Source organism: Pan troglodytes, chromosome 13 (genome assembly GCF_028858775.2).
Source record: "Pan troglodytes isolate AG18354 chromosome 13, NHGRI_mPanTro3-v2.0_pri, whole genome shotgun sequence".
Lineage (NCBI taxonomy): Eukaryota > Metazoa > Chordata > Mammalia > Primates > Hominidae > Pan > Pan troglodytes.
Window position 1 is genome coordinate 25,042,453 of NC_072411.2, and position 23,693 is coordinate 25,066,145.

Sequence of the window (23,693 nt, forward strand, 5' to 3'; positions counted from 1 at the left end):
GATGTGGCTCTGGGATAGTAGGGCTTTGAGACTGTGAGATTGCAATAGTAAGGCTGCCTCTTCTCAGAATGAGAGTCCAAGATTCCTTCTCATTGGAGCACACCATACATTAGTCATGGGATTGACTCCTATAAAGCATTGCCAGGTCATGAAACAAATCTTTAATCTGGAGCGTGCGATCAAATTTTAAACATTGTTTTAAGATGTGTGTGTGTGTGTGTGTGAGAGAGAGATATTCAATCTACAAATTATGCCAAACTCAGAAGGGGCAGCCAGTCATTTGAAGGTGGATAAGTTTCTACTTCACATTTGGATTAGATAAATAATGCTATAGACCTACGGACTCACATGCCTGGGGAGGTGGGATATGGTGCACACAATCAGTAGGGAACTGAGAGTGCTGAACAGAAGGTTCCACAGTTAGGCTGTAGAAAAACATGACACACTTTTACTCTACCCAAAACAGTAAGAAACCACCAGAACCCATCTCCCTTCCTTCCCTCATACATATCAAAGTGGTATGGATGCAAGGACATTTTAAAAGAACTAAACTCCACAGGGAGGCGTCCTTTCCAGGTGAGCAGGGAAGGAGGACAGCTTCATACCTTTGCCAGATGCTAGCGCTGGGAGCAGGGGATGTGGAAGAGCATTTCTGTCAAATAAAGCCATTCTCCATCTGGATAAAGAGAAAATGTTCAAAGCTTTGACAAACCTGGGAGGTGAAATGTTGAATTTGAACCTAAAGAAATTCCTCGCCACTAAGTCATTCTTTTATATGAGAGTTTTGCTGCAGAAGGGGCTGCAAAATAGAAAGTGAGCCAATTCCTTCTTTATAAGCCACTTTGTGATACATGATAGTAATTACATCAATTGCCTAATTTCAGAGCTATTAGCTAGCGGGTGTTTTGTGCGTAGTAGAAATGTCAAAGATTATGCAAGAGAACCTAAATCCACAGGTGCTATGAAAATATAATCAAGGTTAAGGTTAAGGTCTTTGAAAATGGATTTCATTAAATAGACAAAACTATCTTACTTGGTGTTCACTTTGGTCATTTGCGAAAGCAATGGATCTTCTTTTCATTGGTTGACATTGATTGCACACCAGCAAGTAGGTTTTATCTATGAATATTAGAAGCTGAAAAGAAAAACGTTGATGATTCATAATGAAGCAAGCAAATCGGTATGCTAGCTGACATCCCATCTTAAAGATTAGGTATGATTGGGATGATGAAAACGTTCTGGGGAAGGATGGTGGTGATAGTTGTACGACAACGTGAATATGCTTAGTGCCCTGAATTATTTACTTTAAATTGGTTATAATGATACATTTTTTGCTACATATATTTACTCCAATTGAAAAAATATATTAGGTGTGAGCCTTTGGATTTCATCTGCAGCAAAAAAAGCCCCCCAATAATTTTCGGGGAAAATGAATGAGCCCAATGCTCAGATTATTTTTAATAATTCTTTTTAGGCATTGAATAGGATTAGAAATAAAGATCATCTGGATTCTAGGTGTGGTGTTTAATTTTTAGTTTTTTTTTTCTCTCTGTAATATGAGTTGTAATCTTCCCTAATTAATTACATTTCAGGGAGGGGATTGAAGACAATTGTTTCTCTTTGGTGGGTTCAGTTTCCAAGTAGATAAAAGAACTTCAGAGAATAGCCTTAACCTGTGCTTTGGAACAAAGTATTGAGAGTTGGAGTGAGGAGGGGAAGGTAAGAGAGAATTGAGGCTACTTCTTTAGTTGTATGTCAAAGTGCCATGTTTTGGGGTATCATTTTCTGAGTTCCAGCGTTGGATATAGAATGCTGGGTTGATAGCATTTTACTTTCAGCATTTTGGATTTCCTTTTTTTTTTTCTGATGAGTAGTTCGCTGTCATTCTTGTTGTTCACATGTCATTCATGTTGTTCACATCCAAATAAAGGCTATGAAGTACAATGTTAGTAGACCACATAGCTTTTGTGCTGTGTATTCTTTTGCTTAAACTTCACAAGGAAATATGAAAAAGAACAAGATATAAATCTGAGTTGCATTGTCTCCCTCCTGTAACAACAATGAAATTGTTGAAGAGTAGAAAGCTGTAGAAATTTCAGACTAATTACTAGCCAATTGGGTGATTTGGAGATTTTTTTCCTTCCCTTTTTCTCTTTCTAGGCTTCTTTTTTTAAAAATCTGTGAAATGGTGTTAATGATAATAGAAAGTGCTTAGCATAGTGACTGGCCTCAATTATTGGTAACAATTACTTCAATAAAATCCTTTCCTTCTAAAAGCAGATTGTCAGTTATCTTCCATTCCTCAGTGCGAATGGACATTAGGAACATGGGAATTTCATTGTATTGTTAACTTTGTAAAACTTTTAGGTGTCATGCCTCAGGACTTGCTAGAATTGCTTTATTCATAAAACGTTTAAGAGGGATTTCTTTTTTTTTTTTTTTTTTTTTTGACAGAGTCTCCCTCTGTCGCCCAGGCTGGAGTGCAGTGGTACGATCTTGGCTCACTGCAACCTCCGCCTCCTGGGTTCAAGTGATTATCCTGCCTCAGTCTCTCGGGTAGCTGGGATTACAGGCACACACCACCATGCCCAGCTAATTTTTTTGTGTTTTTACTAGAGACAGGGTTTCACCATGCTGGCCAGTCTGGTCTCAGACTCCTGACCTCATGACCCGCTTTTGCCTCAGCCTCCCAAAGTGCTGGGATTACAGGCGTGAGCCACTTCACCCAGCCTAAAAGGGATTTCTTAAAGAATAATGTGAAGTATTTCTGAAAACAAACAAACATGATGCAGGATTTTCACCCAAGTCATATTTCATTTGAAATACGTGAGAAATTAGGTATGTTCTCAGTACGAGTTCGTGGAGTAACAAATATGGTTTTCCACTGAAATTCCATGATAACACAGACCTCACTGCCTCTCCTTTCTTCTCTGCAGACCTTTGCAGGAAACATGAATGCTGACAGCGTGGTGCACCACAAGCTATTGCACTCAGTGAGAGCCCGATTTGTTCGCTTTGTGCCCCTGGAATGGAATCCCAGTGGGAAGATTGGCATGAGAGTCGAGGTCTACGGATGTTCCTATAGTAAGTACTCACATGTACCCTTTACCATTGCTGAGTGTGAGTGGCACCGCCTACGTAACATCAGTTTATCTACATTGAGATTGACAATCATCTTATTTTAAAGTTGTTTCTAGACTTTCACATGCATATTTAAAAATGTTCAATTCAATCCCAAAGTAGAAAAAACATTCTACTTAGGACTGTAGGAATGTAGTTGTGATGGTGTGATAAAGGCTCAATGAAACATTCAAAATTAATAACTCTTGGGGAATCAAGTAACCATTTGTCCTTTGCAGTTAAACAAAATTGAATTTAATTCTTCCCCGGAACTGGCATTAGGTATTATAAAGTCTTCTCTGCCCTGCTTTCCCAGAGCTATGAGAGAAAAGCATTCACCTTCTTGACTTGTTCTAGAAGACGAGGAGAAAGAACAACTAAATGTAACTCACAAAATGCTTTCTCCTTGAAATGATCTCCTTCATTCATTCATCTGTGAATTGTTTGTATTAAATTTGAAATTAGAGTTCTATCTTGCACATAAAGATTATAAAGATGGGTAGAACTAATGATCACTTTAGAATAAGGTTAAAATTATTCAGGGAAGATTCCCATCCCTATAATTCTTTCCTGCGGGCTTTATACTGAAACCTAAAATTGCATCATAATAAATAGTTTTTCTGCCGTAAGCAGTGACATATTCTGCTTATATGCTAAAATTCAATGACCCCTAATGCATAAACACATTTGATCACTAACACTTTCATCCAAACTAGTTCAGTAGATTCCTGTTTTGGGCTGTAGGAATTCTTAATGAGTACATGTCTGTACTGTTTTCCATAGTGAGATCAACTGAATGCCTGTATCAGAATCAATAGGAGTGTTGCCTAGAAAATGCATTTCCCTCACCCCATCCCATACATACTGGATTATAATTTCTGAAAATGGAAATCCAAAAGCGGAATGTTTACAAATTCTCCAAGTAAACTATGGATATAGAGTGTCTGCTAAAAATAAAGCCCTGCACACAGGGAATTTACTGGTAAAATGACTGTATTTATCTTGAACAAGCACTTTCAGAAAGAATATGGTTTAGAACAGATGCATCAACAAACCATTAGGCCCAGGAGGAACTGCCTTCCACTCCAAACTTTGTATGATAAAGCACAGAACACCTACAAGGGTATATGTGTCCTATCCTGGGATGTCTGGGGCATCAAGCTCCTCTTGTCACCTCCTGTTTGATAACAATTTGTCACTGCTAGGTTATTTTAAAATACAGTATGAAGCTTTTATGCTACAATTAAAAGTTTGTTAATATTATTATGCCAGCCATCTATTTTGATCTAAGAATCTTATTACTCTTTAACATGTCCTTATCCTTTTGCTTTTTCTCAGTCTGTTCAGTTGTACTTATTTTTCATGCCAATTGTTCACCCACAGTGTCTACTTGCACAGAAAGAGTCACAGCATCGAGTTAAATCACAGGCTGCAGGGTTGAAAGATGTCTTTGAGCAGCATGTTTAGCATCTTCTGGTGATGGACCCCTTGGAGAATCTGATAAGGAACACTCTATCCAGAAAAATAATAACGATAACATGTATCTTTTCTACAGTATGAGAAGGTTCAGAGGTCTGCTAAAGCCCAGTTCTAAGCCAAGGAAAGAACTCCTGACTTTGTGATAACAGAGTCTACCTTTCTCCATGTAGGCTCCAGGTCTAGTGCATCCTCCAGTGGGATAAACTGCCTTCAGGTCAACCTCACCAGTAATGGGAAGTTAACAACCTTGGGGAGTTGTCGGACACAGAATGTCTTTATGATGTGCCTCAAGCAGGAACCCTATAATCTTCAATCACTAGTGCTGATGCTTTGGTACTTTTTTTTATTTGGGGGAAATAATTTAAAAAACGAATACATTTCTCAGTTTGTATCTAAAACCAATAGGTTAGCATGCCTTCTGAACCTAATTCTCCCTTTCAGCATTATCATGTTTTTTATTTGACTGGATTGGTTTTCTTTCTTTCTTTCTTTCTTTCTTTCTTTCTTTCTTTCTTTCTTTCTTTCTTTCTTTCCTTTTCTCTCTCTCTCTCTCTTTCTTTTTTTTTTTTTTTTGAGATGGAGCCTCGCTCTCTTGCCCAGGCTGGAGTGCATGGCATGATCTCACCTCACTGCAACCTCCGCCTCCTGAGTTCAAGTGATTCTCCTGCCTCACCCTCCTAAGTAGCTGGGATTACAGGCGTGCACCACCATGTCTGGCTAATTTTCATATCTTTAGTAGAGATGGAGTTTCACCATGTTGGCCAGGCTGGTCTCAAACTCCTGACCTCGTGATACACCCAGCTCGGCCTCCCAAAGTGCTGGGATTACAGGGGTGAGCTACTGTGCCCAAGTTTGACTCGATTGTTTCTATAAACCTAAAATCTTACTGTAAGCACCACCAAACAAAACAACAAAAGCTCATGGCCCTCTTTAGCAACTACCTCTCCTTTTCCTCCCCTCTCCTGTTCACAGAATGGCATCTCTCTAAAACTTCTCTTTAGTTGCTCTCCCCACCTGCTTACCTCCCTTCACACTGCAACTGATTCCAATCACTATTGAGACATTTGATGGGCAGTTTAACATGTCAACTTGGCCTATTTATAGTCCCCTGTTACCCAACCAAACACTAATATAGTTACTGCTGTGATATGTTTGGTGTCTACAATCATTTGACTTTAAGTAAAGGAGATTATCCTAAGTAATCTGAGTGGACCTAATTCAATCAGTTGAAATGCTTCAAGAGCAGAACAGAAATTTCCCTGAGAGAGACGAAAATTCACCTGTGGACTACAGTTTCAGATCCTTCCTGAGAGTTTCCAGCTTCCCCTTCTTGATGGCCCGCCCTATGTACTTCAGGCACGTTTAACCAGACCCACAATTGTATAAGCCAATTCCTTGCAATTAGTCTCTTAATATATATAAGTATCTACTGGTTCTGTTTCTCTAAGGAAACTCTGACTAATACAGAATGTTCTGGAGAAACTACTTTTCTCAAGATCACCAGTGATTTCCAAGAAGCCCAATTCAGTGGACACTTAATGTTTCTTAATTCACTTAAGCTCTCAGCAGTACTTGATTCAAAAAGCTATGTCCATATTTTTAAAACCTCGTTTTTCCTCCTATCTCACTTGCTAATTGGCTATCTCAGTTTGCTAATTGGCTATCTCAGTTCTTCTACTACTTTTCCATCTACACTCCATGCTTTGCTGAATTGACAGAGTTTTGTAAACTTAAACACATCTACGTGCTGGTCACCCCACATCTGTATCTCATGGCCTGACCTCAGAGATGATGTATGCAGCAGCCTACTTGATATTTCCACTTAAAGTATAGTAGATATATTAAATAGAATATAGCAAAATGGAACTCTAGATTAGTGGTGCCCTCAGCAACCTGCTCTTCTCTAACACTCCTCCCCTTCTCAGTAAACAGCAGCACTCTCCATCCACTTGTCTATGCAAAACTCTGGGAAGCAGCCTTTGTTCTTCCTTCTCTATAACTTCAAGTCCTGCGCAACTTATCTACAGCTCACAGTAACTCTATCAGTTGCTTCCTCCAACAGGTATCTTAAATCCATGTACTTCTCCCACCTTTGTGAGTAGAAGCCTCTGTCAGTTCTTACCTGGAGTTGTTAAGTAGCCTCCTGTCTGGAGTTCCTGCTTCCACACTACACTCACCCCAAAACCATCTTTTACACGGTCACCAAAATGTTCTTTATAAAGAAGGAATGAAAGCATAGCATTCCCCTTCTTGATTCATGTGAAATAAAATTGAGATTTCTTACTGGCAAGTAAAAGTCCTTGTTGAACAATTGTTCCCAGAATTTACAGGGTTGACTCCTTCTGCCAATGTGATTCTTAATTATAATGTCACCTCCTCAGAGAAGTCCTCCCGGCTGTTCCTCTAAAGTCACCTGCCTTCCTTCTTGTACACCCACCATTAGCCCATGATTATATGCCCATGGATATGTGATGTGCTGTCATTTACTTTGTGGTGCCGGCCACAACCCAGAATCTCACTGGCTGGGTTTGCTTACTTCTTTCCTGTTTGCCTACTCTAGTACCTGCACAGGAAAAAGTACCATGAGACCAGGCACCTTGTCTACTAACAGCCAGCACTTAATTGGCACAAAAAGACAGTCAGTAAGTATTTGTTGATGGGTACATAGATATATCAATCCAGCCTCATTATCTCAGCATAGGCAACAAGGTTCATCTGGAATTACTTGATTTTCATAGTCTGTTGTAGTTTCTAAGGAATTACTTTTGTTTCTATGGGCTTAATAATTTTTCCAAAAGTTTAGTTGAGTATGTTGCTAAAGATTGGTAGAATTCTTACAGCTCTATAGTTTCTTCAGACTTAACTCTCTACATTTTGGAAATATTAACATATTTCCTCCACTAATTTATTCATTCAGTAGATACCATTTATTTAGCCTTTAAGATACCAGGCATCTTGCAACACTCTAGGAACATCAGAAAATAAGACCTTTTTCTAGACTTTATCAGTCTTGTATTTGTACTTTGAAGCACTTTTCTTGTGATTACATGTCGTCAGTTAACTGCGTGATTGTCTAACATCTGCTTCCCCTGACTCGACAAGATAGCTTTCCACAATGCCCTGGATTGTCAACATTGCCAAATGTTGGAATCTGAAATTCTCTTGGAGATAACACATCCTAATGAATCTTCTAATACCCAGATAATTTTTTTATTCACAAAATCAAAGTTAGCAACCTACGATTCCTGAGCATATGCAGCTCCACGAACAAAGTTTAGCTGTTGACTGGGCCAAGAGCTTCTGGGCTTGCGTGCTTCCAATCCTCTATCCCTTACCTGTGTTCTCAGACCTAGTTCTACATGAGAATCACCTTGGGACATATATGCTTTTAACATACCTACTCTGGCTGCACTTCAATTAGATCATGATCTCTGGGTAGGGTCTCCAGTGCTTGTATAAGCATTTTGTTGTTGTTGGTTCTAGGCAAGCGTGATGAGGAACCAGAATTTAAAGCTGTTATCTCAAACATCACTTCATTCTTAGTCTGCACTATCATTTCCGTGTCTGTGATTGCTAATCCTAAGGATTTTAAATGAAATCTGAAAACTTGAGAAGTCAGTATAATGTTAAATATATGGGCTCTGAATTCAAACCAACAGACATAGAAATTTGACTTCACCACCTACTAGTTGGGTAATCTTGGGCAATCTTGGGTCCTCTGTGGACACCAGTTTCCTTTTCTATGAAAAGAAAGGTAATACTAGTGTTGCTTCAAGCAAGTAATTGTATGAAACAGTGCTTTGCATAATGTAAGCACCCAAAAAGTGTTAGTTACGAGCATCGTTACCTTCGTCAGATATTTAGGCTGCTCACCAAACTTCCCTATATATTTTTTTCCCACTCTTACTCAGGACCACATCTCATCTGTATGTCCAAGGAAGGTCAGCTTTTTTATTTACCAGGTATCCAAGGATTTCAGCACCTTCGTCAGGCCATCTGGAGTCTAGGCTACCTGAAGTTCTGTCTGGGGGCTTCCATTTGAATTTCTTTAAATATGGGAAGCTAAATAACTTTATTTATTTATTTATTTATTTGTATTTTTTAATAGAGACGGGGTTTCACCGTGGTCTCGATCTCCTGACCTCGTGATCCGCCTGCCTCGGCCTCCCAAAGTGCTGGGATTACAGTCGTGAGCCACCGTGCCCGGCTAATTAACTTTAAAAAACATTATAAATTCTGATAAAGTTAACGATCTGTCAGGCCTCCCAGTCTCATTATGAATTACAAACATCATTTTGTACTTCAGGTCGCCTCCATTCCACACAAGACCTTGCTCCTATTTGGTTAACTACTCACAAGTGGTATCATCCAAAATTCATCACTCTCAGAAGTCATATTCTCCTTCCCCAGATAAATACTCTTGTAATTCCAGCTTCAGCTGCCCTCTTTATTGCTGTTCTCATCATCTGGGATCATTTGTCATACATGGTAGAGGCCACACAGTTGTAAATCTCACCTCTGACATGCTAAGGCCCATACAGCCCTATCACAGGGAACTTCAGAAGGCACAGTTTACAGCTCTGTCAGCCCTCCAAGTGAGGAGGGACAGGATGACAGCAGTCAGACCTGGGGCATTGGCAGTCCAATATGAACTTTAATTCCCACTTTGTAAATCATAGCATTTTTAAGAGTTGGAAAAATCTCCAAGGTGCCAGATTCATTGCAGTCCCCTCATTAGATTTGAGAATAAATGAAATTTCCTACCCTTCTTTCTCTTAGTTCCTATAGGAATGACTGAAAAATCTCTTCTATGAAGAGACAAATGTACACACATACATGGAATAACAACACTAAAATAAAAGACACTGTGATCTTCCATCTTAAATCAATGACTTCTTTATAACTTTTCTGACTGGTTGAGGATCTGAAGGCTCCTTCAACAGTCAACAAACATTACCCAGTAGACTCCCTCTGCTAGGCTTCAGAGATACAAAAATAAATAAGACAATCCTTGCCCTTTAGGAACTCACAGATTTTCAGAAGCTACAAAAGGTAGATAAACAAATGCTCATAAATATGGAGGTTTAGGAAACCAAGTCTTTGGCAAGGCTTGCAAAGGAGAAAAAAATACACAGCTAACACTGTTTCCTGATGAATTAATGCCCTGCTGCCCAGTATGTGATTTGACTGGCGATATTGCTATTATTCCTGTCACCCATATGCTAATGGCAGTGATTTTAAAGGAAACCTGAAAAGGGAAAAATGACCAAGTAGTTGGATCAACCACTTTATGCAACAGTAGGTTTCCACAAAAATGCCAAGGCCTTGCCTCCTACAATTTGTTTTGCATTTACTCCCTGTTGAAGTGGTCACTGGAGTGATTGACCGTGACTCCCCTCTGCCTCCTAGCACTAAGTGGCTTAGTCTGTGCCCAGGTAGAATCCTTAACAAAGACTGTTCACCTTCCCTTAAACATAAAACCATACTAAATCTTTTTTATTAAAAAAACAGCTCAACTACTGTAAGGGAGAAAAATAATAACTATCGTCTCTAATTTTGACATTGCTATTTAAATGACTCTCATTGTATGAACATCCTTTTAGTGGGCAATTGTGTCAACACTGTGGCTTAAGACTACTGATGACGGTAGAAGTCAGGAAGCAGCTTGTCATTGCAGGATGCTGCTGCCACAACACGGGTTGATCATTCCTTTCCTTCTGTGAGTTTGTGGCTAAGATTTCTGAAACCTCATCCCCATAGTGAAACGTTTTGCTAACCTGTCTATACCTTAGTGGAGTGATCACTATCTTCTCACTGCCCACCGTGCACCTCTTACTTAGGTGACCATATGTCCCAGCTTGCTCCTTAGAGTTCTATTCCATTTCATTATTTATAGCTCCCCTTTTCAATCCCACAAGTCCTCATTAGGGTAATAAGTTGTAGGGATCACCATAATGCTTCCCTGTACCGCATCTTACAGTGGCATAGTGATGCATTTGCTATGTCGCTGTTAGGGTGTTCGAGTTCCTCGGTGGCATGGCTCACGTCTTTGTTATCTTTGTATCTCAGAGCTCAGTACAGTGACCAGAAGGAGTACAGAATATGCTTAATACCTGCCAATGAATTTAGGAGTAACGAATAAAATGATATCTACTATGGAAGTTCCCTAAAATGAGTACATTATTTTTGTGTAATCTTTGTCATTATTCAACAGTCCAGTTGAACTACAAATTTTAAGTGCTCCCCGAAAGACATCTATGCATCTGAAATATCTAAAAACAAAACAAAACAAAAACAACCTAAGCATTATGAGAAGGCGAGTCTCACTGTTAGAGCTAGAATGTATTTCTGCTGAGGTTACGACTGGAATTCAGAGTTTTGATTTTTTTTTGTACTATGATTGTTTTCATGTTTTCTTCTTGAAACGCATCCTGTTTTTTCATGTGCTATCATGCATAGGAATGTCAGAAATTTTGAAAGAAAAGCTATGTTAGGAGTTGTCACAGTTAGCTTTGGAAACTTTCATCATTTTCATAGTTCATCTGAGGTAATCAGAGTTACTGATAAGGCCTGGCAGTCACAGAATTGGTGGAGGAATCTGTGCAAATTTGAGCTGCTGTGGAAACCTTGGTGGTTTGTGGATTGCTAGCCAAAGCCCTTGAGTCTTCAGTGCAAGAGTATGGTCTGAATAATAATCATTTTTCTTATATAATGTATCATGACATAAGCTTCAAAATGTAATTGTATTGAAAATCATGTTTACTGTGAACAACTGAAGAGTCCAAGTGGGACTGATTGTCTCAGGGTGAATCGATAGCTTCTCCTGTCAATGTTGAGCTTCGGCTTTCTGGCCCGTGAGGAAGCTGAATCCTTGTCCCTGGCCCACTCAGGAGCCCAGCTGGCCCACTTGGGGATTCAAGCTTGGAATCTTCTATTCAGTGAAGCCCTTTTTTTAGCTGGTTTGTTGACAAGCTACCAACATCCATCAAATATGCCAGCATATGCCTCCAGAACTCTGTCTTTCTCAGAAAACAAGCTGTGGCAGCCAGGTCAGCAATTATGGGCCCAGTGGGAAGTCGGCCAGTGCTGGCATTCTCAGTACTCCAGGATGGGGGAGCGCATGCTGGCTCTGTCTTGACCCAAAAGGAGAGGTTGTGCACTGTAGAGCCTGCCTTCATTCTAAGGACTCTGGAGCATGATTGGCCTCTCCTTCATATTCTAGAGAAGCCTGCCAATGTATCAGCATCTTAACAAACCACGAATTGAATTGAATTAAGTTTGTAATAATGGGATCTTAAAAATCGATTTTGAAAAAAGGGGAAGAAATTGTTCACTCCAGGAAGTAAATATCTAACAGCTGTGTTCTGGGTCACTGGCATGGCAGATAAAATAGAGAACTCTGAGGAACAGATAACAGGTATTAATATGAAGGAAAACATTCCACAACGACCACATTAGGGTTTTACTACCTTGGCAAGGCACAATAAAATTGGGTAACGGGGGTAGGTAGCCAGGATTATGCAGGCTGACCATGCAAGTAATCTGATGCATTTTCTAAAACACAAAGAGCTCTTTCTAAAAACCCAAACCAATCATACATTTTCCCGACTTTAAATGATTTAGTAGTTATTTCTCCATTGATATCAGGGTCACATTGAAACCCGTATTATTTTATTTTGTTTTTTTATTATTATTTATTTATTTATTTTGAGACAGAGTTTCCCTCTGTCACCCAGGCTGGAGTGCAGTGACACAATCTTGGCTCACTCCAAACTCTGCCTCCCGGGTTCAAGCAATTCTCCTGCCTCAGCCTTCCGAGTAGCTGGGATTACAGGTGCCCACAACGACACCCGGCTAATTTTTGTATTTTTAGTAGAGACGGGGTTTCACAATGCTGGTCAGGCTGGTTTCGAACTCCTGACCTCAGGTGATCTGCCTGCTTCAGCCTCCCAAAGTGTTGGGATTACAGATGTGAGCCACCGTGCCCGGCCAAACCCATACTATTTTATTTTTAATTTGACTCTCCATCATGAGACTTCCTACTCTAGTTCCGACCTGTGGAATCCCCACTGCCCTTGGCACCCTACACTTGAGCCCAGAGCTCCTCAAACCTCATCAAGAAGAGCAGCTACTGAGAAGGCTCCTTAACACACCACTTGCTGGGTCCCACACCCAGGTTTTTATTCCTTAGGTCTGCAGTGAGGTCTTACATTCTGTATTTCTAACAAGCTCCTTGGTGACCTCAATGCTGCTGGTCCACAGGGTATGGTTCCCTTCAGCAAGTTTGATTCCTGATAGATCCTAGATGGGACCCTGCACTTTGTCTCTCTCCTCCTTGCCTTGAGCTTGCAGCTCCTTCCTTCTGGTGGGACTGCCCTTCCCACTTCCACTCCCTCCTTCTATTCTCCTATTCCCACCACACCCCCACCTCACCAGCCTGACTACCTCTTATGTCTCAGGACTCTGGAGAAACATTGACCCTGCCTGGACACCCTCCTAACCCTCTGCCCCTCCCTGGAGAGGGTTCAGCGCTCCCTCAGCACACAGTGCTCACCTCCTTCCAATGGATGTAGAATTGCATGCTTGCTCTCTCCAGCTTAGTCCTTGAGAGCAGGGACCTCTGTAGAGCTTGAACACAAGAATGCATGAGTGAAGGAAAACCACAAAAATAAAAAAGGATAGAGGGTTTGAGCTTCGGGAAGATGGTGGGGATAGAGAGGGCATTGTACCTCTACCATAACAAAGCCTCCCACATGTGTACATGGTTTCCCTGCTCTCCCAGAAAGGGAGCAAGTGAAAGAGCAAGTGCAGAAGAGCAGGGAACCCAGGGAAATTCAGAGCAACATTTAAGGAAAAGAAAACTTCTTATTTAACATCATCCTTCCCTTCTTTAAATCAGCAATCAGCATTTTTTTTTTTTTTTTGAGCTTTGGTTTTTCTACTTTACAAATGGGGAAAAATATGGACCTTTCAGGGCTACTAAGAACATTACCTTAGGTAATGTGTGTATATTCGTTCCTTTTCCCCCTGGGAAATGGATTCAGAGAAAGAAATCTCCACAAGTGTGTTAGGGAAGTTGTGATAGAGAATATGGGAGATATATTCAGTTTTATGTTTTTGGTACCTTTAAAACTAAATCTGAAGTGATCACACATTTCCCATCTGCCATAAAGAGCCCATGTCTACCCTTTTTACTCCTTTCTACACACTTTCTTTTTTTCCTTTTAAAAGAGAATCTGCCAAGATGCTTGTACAACACAAATAAAGATTTTGATTTCTATAACCAGACCCCATGCAGCAAATTAAGTTCCAAAGAGATATCCAGAAAAAGTGGTTGTGATACTACCTCATGAGGAAAAAGCAGCATATAATAGTTTATCTCTTATTAACAGCAACCTATAACCATGTGGGTCTTTATTATTATCATTTTAAATCTGCTTTTCCAAGTGAAGTTGGGAGTGCTGAGTATTCTTCTTGAAACTCATCCTGTTTTTTTTCATGTGCTATCATGCATAGGAATGTCAGAAATTTTAAAAGAAAAGCTATGTTAGGAGTTGTCACAGTTAGCTTTGCAAGCTGATTCTAAGTTAATGTACATGCTAAATCCTAAAGAAAGTGTTGAAAAAAATCAAGCAATAGTATAAAAAGCATTAACTATATTAAATAAAATAGTACATTATAAAATACTCAATACTAGTGTCTGGGAAGGAGTAGGAAGTATTCAGTTGGGGAAACCTTTAATCCTTCTTTGAAAGTTTTGAAAACCCTTTTCTCTCTCTGGGAAATGGCTGGAGCCTGTTGTGTGCAATGTAATTAATATTGCAGAAGTGCAGAGTGTTTGGCTGAAATCTCTGAGAACAGCAAAGTGTAGCTCTTATCAGGTACTGGTGGTGGTCGGAGGAAAGCTCCCACACCCCCACCAGGCTAGTTCTGTGCTTACTAAAGGCCATGCATCCTCTCTGCACCAATAAGCATGTGTGAGTCACACAGGGATCACAGCTCCAGTGGCTGAGCATGGCCTGCAGAAGAAACTAACTCTCCCAGTGTGGATGGTAAGCTGGCTCTGAATGGTGAAATAGATGATGCGCAGGAACTCAGGGGAGACTTGGGCAACATCACACTTGGGCATAGGCACCTCAATGGATCACAGCTCATTTCACAAGTGGTTCTGGATGGCATACCCTTCCGAGTCCATTGCGAGGCTCTGAATTAATGTGGCAAACAGCGTACATCTGGCCCTTGTCCTCATGAGATGCATTGATGTGTTGGACAACTGGACTATAAACCACTGAGAAAACAGATGAGCATCTAATCCAATTGCGAGGTGCATTATGAAGGGAATGGCAAGGTGCTTAGAGGGAGACTAACAGGGATGGAGGACCCCTTAGGAAAAGGGCCAGGTGGGAACCGACAGATGAGCTGAGCATCGTGGTCCGAGTGGGCAGCGCATGGGAAAGAGCTCAGTGGACTCGGCGTGGGTGGGTCAGACAGGGTAGGTTTGAATCCTGGCCCTGGCACTTGCTCACTATATACCTCTTTGTCTCTTTGTGCCGTGTTTTTCTTATTTGTAAAGGGGGAATAATAATAGTATTTTCCTCAAAGGTTAATTGATGTGATTAAATGAGTTCCTGTGCAAAAAAACATCTAGAGAATTGCAGGGCTTATGATGTGGGCTCCACACACATTATCCTAGCCCCAAACATACATGCATATGCACATACACTAAAATCACAGCATGCCTGGAGCAGTGTGAGGGTTGAAGAAAGGAACAGAGGATGAGGTGGGAGAGGTGAACAGAGCGGGATCATGTGGGGTCCTGGAGACTGAAATTAATTATCAGGGCAAAGGAAGTTCAATGAAATACTTTAGCAATGCTGAGGTATGATGTTTCTTATGCTTTTTAACATTAAAAACTGTGTCAGGTGAAGGTGGCAAAAGTGAAATCTGGGAGGCAGTTCTGAAACTATTAATAGAAAACGGAAAGCAGGCAATGATGATGAGGGCATGAGTGCACGCCTACTCAGTGTGATGTGAAGGCTACCAAATCCCAAACCCAGACAGAATTTTTTCACACCAAGTTCTTGATAGCATCTTTATGCCGTGCTTGAAAATCTTCACTACTGAGTACTTTCTTTCTATAAATAAGGAAATGTGGGGATAAAAAGTTGTTGAATGCCTTTGTATTTTCAGGTCTGAGATTGTGCAATTTTCACAATGACTTTGAAGGTAGGTTCCTATAAGCCCCATCATACAGATAGGAGAACTGGAGCTCAAAGAAATCAAGAAAGTTGCTTCAACCAACACCTGCCCCCAGGTAGTAAGGAGCAAAACCAGAACTGAAACCCAGCTCTGTTAGACTCGTTCTACTGATTGGCTTAGTTTTCTCTAGGTCTCATGACAACGTGGAGATGTGTTTTCTTAAGAGATAACCTATGTCCCTTTGCCATCAACATTTGTATCCTCAGTTAAGTCACTAGACTAGCCAGACATTGGAGGGAATGGAATGCAGATCATAGTAACGATGATGAATGGAGAGGGAGGTGAGTGGACTGGAGAAAAGAAAACATTTGGAATTCAGTACTTGACCCAAGAACTCAGGCCTGCATGAGGGGTCCAGGCAGCCAAGTACACTGGAGTATGACATTATAAAATGAAGAGGAATGGGGGAAATAGCAGCAACATGATGAATATTTATATTTACATAAATTTCTCCATAACCATTCCTTGGACAAAAAAGTGTCAAAGATATATATATATATATATATAAAAATATATATATATATAAATATAAAAATATATATATATAAATATAAATATATATATATAAAATTTCTTTATATAAATATTATATATAATTTCTTTATATAAACATATATAATTTCTTTATATAAATATAAATAAATTTTAATAAATAAAATTGAATAAATAAATATTATATGTAATATTTATTTATATAAATATTAATCCAAATTCTCTCACTGCTTTCTTACAATCAGTTGTAAGTGTAATTGAATACATTGTTATGCACCATTTTACAAGGATGGAAAGTGAGGCCCTTAGTTCTGACATAAACTTAACCCCAGTCAGACACCTGGTGAGTAGTAGAGCTGCTCTATAGAGGGCTCCTCTCCTTAGTTTAATGTCTTTACCAGGGAACCAAAGGCAAATTTCCTCCATGTGGTTTTAGTTCACCACACAAGGGACCCCACCTGCCATGTTCAGGCTCTGTGCTCAGTGCTGGTGCTGGCTGGGAGATGAAGAGTATAGTGGTGGTATGAGTGAGTGGACAGGATGTATATAATTTGTGGATGGTGATTCTCACATGGCATGTGATAGCAAAAACAGAGGGGTGTACCCAGTGCTAGGGAAACCCAAAGTTCAGATGCAATATCTGTCTATGGGGGTGGGACAAATGCATCCATGAATAATGATGGAATTGAGTTACTGCTTCAAAGACACCACGTGCGGTATGTCTCAGCTTGCAAGAAATGCCTCACTGGGAACTAGAGATCTTTCTGTCCCTTCTCCATCATGATGGCCTCCTGCAGTACTGAGATGCATCAAACATTCTCACGCCTCTGTTCTCCCTCCTGGAGACACTGGGTCCCTCCTTTCCCTGGGGTAACTCCTACATATTGTTAAAGGCCAATATACCACTCACTTTCTGTAAGAAACCCTGTCTGAATCTACCCCCTTTGAACTGAGTCAGTTCAGTGAGCATTACTGTGAGTATTAATGTCTGCATTTGCCATTAGAAACTCTGTGGGACACTATGTGGTCCTTCCACTCGCTGCTGGGCACTACAGGGGCTACCTAGGACACAATTTCTACTCCACAATCTGGTACAGTGGCAGAGTAGAAGCAATCAGAAGAGAATATTAATATTGTGTACATTGTGATGTACGCACTCTGCACACACTAATTTCAACTAGAAAGTGAGAAGCCAAAACATGACAGAACAAGAAGCTTGGGGCTACTTTGGCATCCCTGGGCAGTAAACATCTGAATCAAAATTGAAAAAGCATCATTTGGGGTAAGAAGGTAGAGTGCCAACCAATAGAGTGGCCTTGATAGGAACTAAAAGATTCCTGTTATTTCAATTACTACTAATACCTCTCCTATCTATTATTGATTTAACACAAATAATGTGCCAAGCACAATGAGTTCACATTGATGTGTCATAACTTTGTAAGTCTTAGCACATGTACTTCTCAAAGCAGTTTTCTCCAATGGATATAATTATCTTCATCCTATAAATAATACAATCACCTTAGACCAAGGTGACCCAACTAACAAACTATGACCATCACAGTTTAGAATCCATTATCTTATCTATACCACAGTCCTCACTATTCCATGAGTGGTGGCAGCTGTTGGTCTGTGGCCCCACTTTGGTCTGGGTGGAATCCTAGTTGAGATAACAGTCATAAGTGCATTGATGAGGTAGGGAGGGGAGGTGCTGAGAAAGGTGGACATTTGTGAAAGTCTCTTTGTATATGGACAGTTTCTTTTTAAAGTCAAGGTTTCCATCAGCAACATTTTGGTTAGGACACTTTATTCCGTATAAATAAATTGTGAAATTGGGTTTTAAAACTAATTACAGAAAAGTATTATTTCATTTTCCTTTTCATTTCAGAACCTCAGATTCACAAAGAGCGTTTCTAGATCCTTGGAAAAAAAATTATCATTGTGTATGCTCAGGCTGAGGATTTTAATTACATGCTGAATAATACAAAAATTGAGTTTTCTTGGGTACTCAATTTTAAATAGAAAATCCCACCCCCTCCACATAATCACCACAATCCCACCCACAGAACATGGTATATAATGAATCAGTTTCAATTTATAATTAAACAGTCTTACATGTTTTTCTACAATAAAAGCTCATTATAAAAGTTTTTGTAATTAAAAAAATAGAAAAAAAATCCGCAAAAATAACCTAGAACAACACATTCCAAGTAGAATCTCTATTAGATTTTTGGCATAATTTGTCAGATATGTTTACACATACCTGTTACATAAGTTTATCTAAATCATGGTTACTTGACCTTCACCTTGTTTTGCTTTGACAATAAGGAATTAAATGTTTTGTATAAAAACACTAAAATGATAAATATCACCAGCACAGATAAGGCAGTGATACATTTGCCCGCTTTGTTCAAATAACAAGTCTTCTTTTGCTGAGTATTTTTTTCCACTGAACCCAGTAGAAGCCTCAGAATCCTTCTCAACACAGACTTCTAGGGAGACAGTACTATGTGGAGTTGGCCTCATAATTATATCTATTTTTCATCTCTAATGTTGTGTCTGAGATAAGGAGATCAAGTGGTTCTGACTGTCAGGAAGACAAATCAAGAGAGATTATTCTAAGCCATCTGACATAGTAAGCCAGACATAGGTACTTGCGGTATTTTCACCCTGTCCCCTCCAGCAAAAGCTGACATATCACTAATGAGAGTTTTTACTTCTAAACTAATGATCAGTTCACTTTGACTCAGTGTGTGGTGATTGCTTGTAAACGAATAATTCCCTTGAGTCTAATTAGGGTGGTTCTAGTCTACATCTTTCCTGTTGAGACTAGACCTGGCAGATCTCAAGAACATTTCTGTGAACTGGACATGAAATAAGATGGGAAACAGTAACAGCAGTCATGAGAATATGCACTAATTTTTCTTTCCTGCTCCTTCTTCGTTCCCAGAATCAGACGTTGCTGACTTTGATGGCCGAAGCTCACTTCTGTACAGGTTCAATCAGAAGTTGATGAGTACTCTCAAAGATGTGATCTCCCTGAAGTTCAAGAGCATGCAAGGAGATGGGGTCCTGTTCCATGGAGAAGGTCAGCGTGGAGACCACATCACCTTGGAACTCCAGAAGGGGAGGCTCGCCCTACACCTCAATTTGGGTAGGCTCAGACTTCCTCTTCCAATGCCAAGGGATGGAGAGCTCCTTTACTCCACAGCTCACAGTGTCTGACACTTGCAGTGTATCTGGTGGAAGTTGCTGGAGCACAATATAAGTGATATTGGTGGGGATAGAAATGTTTAAGGCATGTATAGCATTCTTTGACACCATATAATATTGACATGTAGGGAGAGTTGCAAACTCATTGTTATGTATTTATTGACCTAACTACGTATTTATCCATTTAATTTTCTTAGTAACTCAAACTCTAAAAAAAGTTCACAAGTTTAAGTATATACACATATTATAAGGAGGCTTGCTCAGAATCTATGCTATTAGGTACATATAAGAAAGTTAAGTTTCAGAGGGAAAATGACGGAGAAACATTTTGGTTGCTCCGGGTTATTTTGTTGGGGAAGAGGGGATCATATGTGTGAGGTGAAAAATCCAAGTTTCTAGGCATTCCCATGTCTTTTTAAGGGAAACTCTTTTCTTTAGGTGCCCTCACTGTTCCAGGGTAAGCCCCAGACTCACCAGATTCCATTAAACTTAGTACAGAATGCCCTCCTGACTCCACACAGTTAGGACATGGCCTCCCACTGTGGGCTGGCATCCATCAGGGCCTGTTGCACTCCAGGCAGGTCGCGTTCATTGTCACCAACTTCTTATCCCAGAGAAAGAGGAGAGAGGCCCAGCCTCCTGTACATGATCAAAGGCACTTCTGAAGGAAGGGTAAGCTGAGTACAAAAGGCAGGAGCACAGTTCCCAAGGATGCAAACAAAAAAACACTCTTCTATAGAAAAAAGAAAGAAAGAAAGAGATAAGCTGAAAAAAAAAGTAAATAGCCATTTTTCATAAGAATGACTCCCTGCCTCCCATCTGATATTTACTAATATTAAAGGGAGAGGAAAATAGTTATCTTTTTGTCTTCACTATAAAATAGTAAAGAAGGAAAGAAATTGCAAAATGTAATTTGTAACCCTAAGTTGCATGGAAGACTGACAAAAATCCACAGTTAAATACATTTTAGCAATTAGCTGGAGAGACATAAGGATGAATATTAGTGCCCCAAAACTAAACAATATAGGTTTTTATTTTGAGGCATTTCTGAGGATCTTCTTGGGGCCCCATGGTGACTATAGGCAGCGGTAGCAGAAAGAATCTCTAGATTTCAAAGTTTAACTCAAAATTGACACCTAATATATTAGATATACACACCAAAATACCTTTAAAAGTAGAATATCACCTAGAAGAGAGTGGTAAAAAAAGTTGCTGGTAACCTCATTGGTTGTAATTACCATAACTAAAGAAGCAAGCCTCAGAGCTTTCTGAATGTTGGGCGTCCAAATACTACACAAACAAGCATCAATACATTTACTGGTTTTCAGTTTTCCAGAAAGGAGATCAGATGAATGAAGTTGAGCCTCCCAGTTACAAGTGGCTTACATAGCATTGTGTGTTGGGGGTACAGTTACTATTACTTATCAATAGTAAAGCGAGTGTCTTCTACTGATAACATTGTGAAATATTTCAGTTACTACTATTTAGATTCCCATTTCAGATATGGCATTTCACATCCAAAACTCTGCTCCAACATACAAAATCTAATGTTGTAAACCAGATACATTCATGGTGTGAATGGTAGAAATAGCATAGGTGTGGTCATGCAACAAGTTTTCTTTTGATTACTGATGTGCAATCAAATTGTGTTTTTTATTTTATTTATTATGTGATTTATTATGGTGAATGTCTTCTGAGCCTCAGTTTCCTTATTTCTAATCTGGGGCTAATGACTTGTCTTGCAGAGTATGGACATGAAAACCAAGAGCACTGTAAATACATTTTCTATAGCAATGAGTAAACATGGACAAATGCCAAAAAATAGAAGCTCCGTATTGCTCATTTATTCAAACAGTATCTGAATGCCTCACACTGTGCTATGCTGGCTTTTCTGAAAATAGGTGGAATATTAAGATAAATAGCACCTACTCCTTGCTATGTTACATAGATGGCAGGATAAGTCTTTCTTCCCAGTTTCCATCTTCTCTATATTTCCAACCATGGTGGTGACTAAGTAAAACCTTACTTGATGGAGGATTAAGTAGTAAGAACATATTTTATCTAAATTCTGCATAGTTTTAAGATTTCTTCATCTTTTTTATCTGTCTCTGCAGCTTTTCCCTTTCTATCAGTTTACCACAGTTGAGTGTTTTCTGTACTTACCTGTTTTAAGCAGTCACCTAGGATACTTCTTAAATAGCGTAAGTTTCTAGGTTCCTCTTCTAGAGAAACACTGCCACAGATTAGTACTTTAGTCCTTCCTACCTCATTACAGCTAGAAGATCTCTGGAAGCACTAAGCAAAGGGGAGTGGTAATAGCTTTGCTTTGCCCATAATGGGAAATCTATAATGTAGGTTTCATAAGCACCAGGATAACACCTTGTTCACTTCTGTATCTCTAGCCTTCAGGAGAAACCCTTCCTAAAGTAGGTGCTTGAGGCAGATTGAGTACATTAGGAACAGGGTTTTCGTCTCAAATTTCATTATTCCTGTTGGGCTTGTTCACCTTCAAGCCTGCACTCCTGACTCCTCCATGATCCACCACTCTCTCTGACAATGGGGTATATTTACAGAATATTCACAGTGTGGTAATGTCCAGTCCGATCCTCAAGGAAGACCTATGGCATAAGTATACATTAGCCCCCGTTTACAGATCTGAAATACTAGACTCAAAGAGGATAAATTACTTGTCCCATTTATACAGATAGTGATTAGTGTAGCTACTATTACCATCTCCAGGTGTTTTACTATTAATTTTAGATTATAAAATATATATCAGTTTTAGAAAACCGGAAAATAATATTAAAAAAAAGAAAAAATCCAACTCTTACAACCTGGTTATCTCTTTTGTTAACATTTTAGTATCTTTTAAGTATTTATCTTAGTTATTTATATGAATTCTTTAAATATTATTCTAAAATACTGTTGTTTTCCTGTTGTCACACAGCCTCAAAGGGGAAAGGGTTTATAACATCCATGATCAGGTTTGTTCTTTTAAAAAAATGAATCAGAAAAGCAAGAGAAAGACAGGAGAGGTGAGAGAGACAGAGAGAAAGAGAGGCAGGATTCAAGTTAATGGGTTAAAGAATAGTGCTGGTCAAATAAAGGAGAGAGTTTTGGTTTTTCCCTCTCCAGTTTATATGGACATTTCAGCAGTGTCTCCTTTAGTGACAATTCTTCATCTGCAATGTGTATTCATTTTCTAATCAGTTACTTGCAATTCAGAAATTCAGGCTAAGAGTGAAGTAGTTCAGCACCACGGTCAGCTGCTCAGGATGGCACTGGGGACATACATAGTGTACTGTTGTTCTTCTCTAGTGATGCTCTTTGATGAGTATCCAATTTACATTACATAGTTACCCTAACCCTTACTGTGTCTGGCTTGGGTAGAGACAGTTCTATGGCAAAATTGAACTATGTGGTTCCTCTTTGCCTACTTTCTTAAAGTAGAACATTGATATTTTTCCAGAACTACTAGATGGGAAAGAGATTTCTTCTTTCAATCCATAAGGGGGTTAGATATGTTTCCTTTCTCACTTTTTACACATCTCATTCAAATTGCCCATGGCAGTCTGCCCTCTGCCGAATTACAATAGTCTGAACCCATTCATGCAGGTAGAGAATCAAAGAGCAGAGATATTACGTGACAAGAGAACTGTTGTAAGAATAAAGAAGACATCAATAGTACATGCAGGTCAATCATCCTTATAAGAGCCCAGTGCCTTTTAACTGAGGCAGGATGTTTATGCAATCCCCAATATATACAGCTGTAGCAAAGTGAGACTCAAGTGAGACTCCTAGAATAGAACAAACATCTGAGGAGCACCTGGGGGCCGAGTACAGGGTTCAGGCGCCAAAGCATGTGATTGCATAATCAACCACTGAGATGCCAGAGAAAGTTCTTTCCATTCTCCAAAGAGTCAAATGAACATTTAATTTAGCTCTTTTGAAACTCAGGCATTTTAGTCAGCCAACTCACACATATTTATGGAATGTTTATCATGTTTCTCAAATTGTACTAAATACTATAAAAGTTTTTTTTTAGTTGCCATTTTTTGAGAGCCCACATTTAGGCATTGCATTAAACATTTAAAATACATATTTTATTTAAATTACATGACAATCCTACAATC

General features: G+C 39.5%; 1 protein-coding gene across 1 annotated transcript in view; it reads left to right on the top strand.

Annotated features, from left to right (window-relative positions):
* The window catches only part of CNTNAP5 (contactin associated protein family member 5), an 876,147-nt gene that overhangs the window by 388,821 nt on the left and 463,633 nt on the right, over nt 1–23,693 (top strand). The window contains exons 4-5 of the mRNA XM_016949649.3: nt 2,937–3,084; nt 19,298–19,501. Of these exons, the coding sequence (XP_016805138.3) occupies nt 2,937–3,084; nt 19,298–19,501 (352 nt within the window). The remainder of the gene's footprint in view (nt 1–2,936; nt 3,085–19,297; nt 19,502–23,693) is intronic.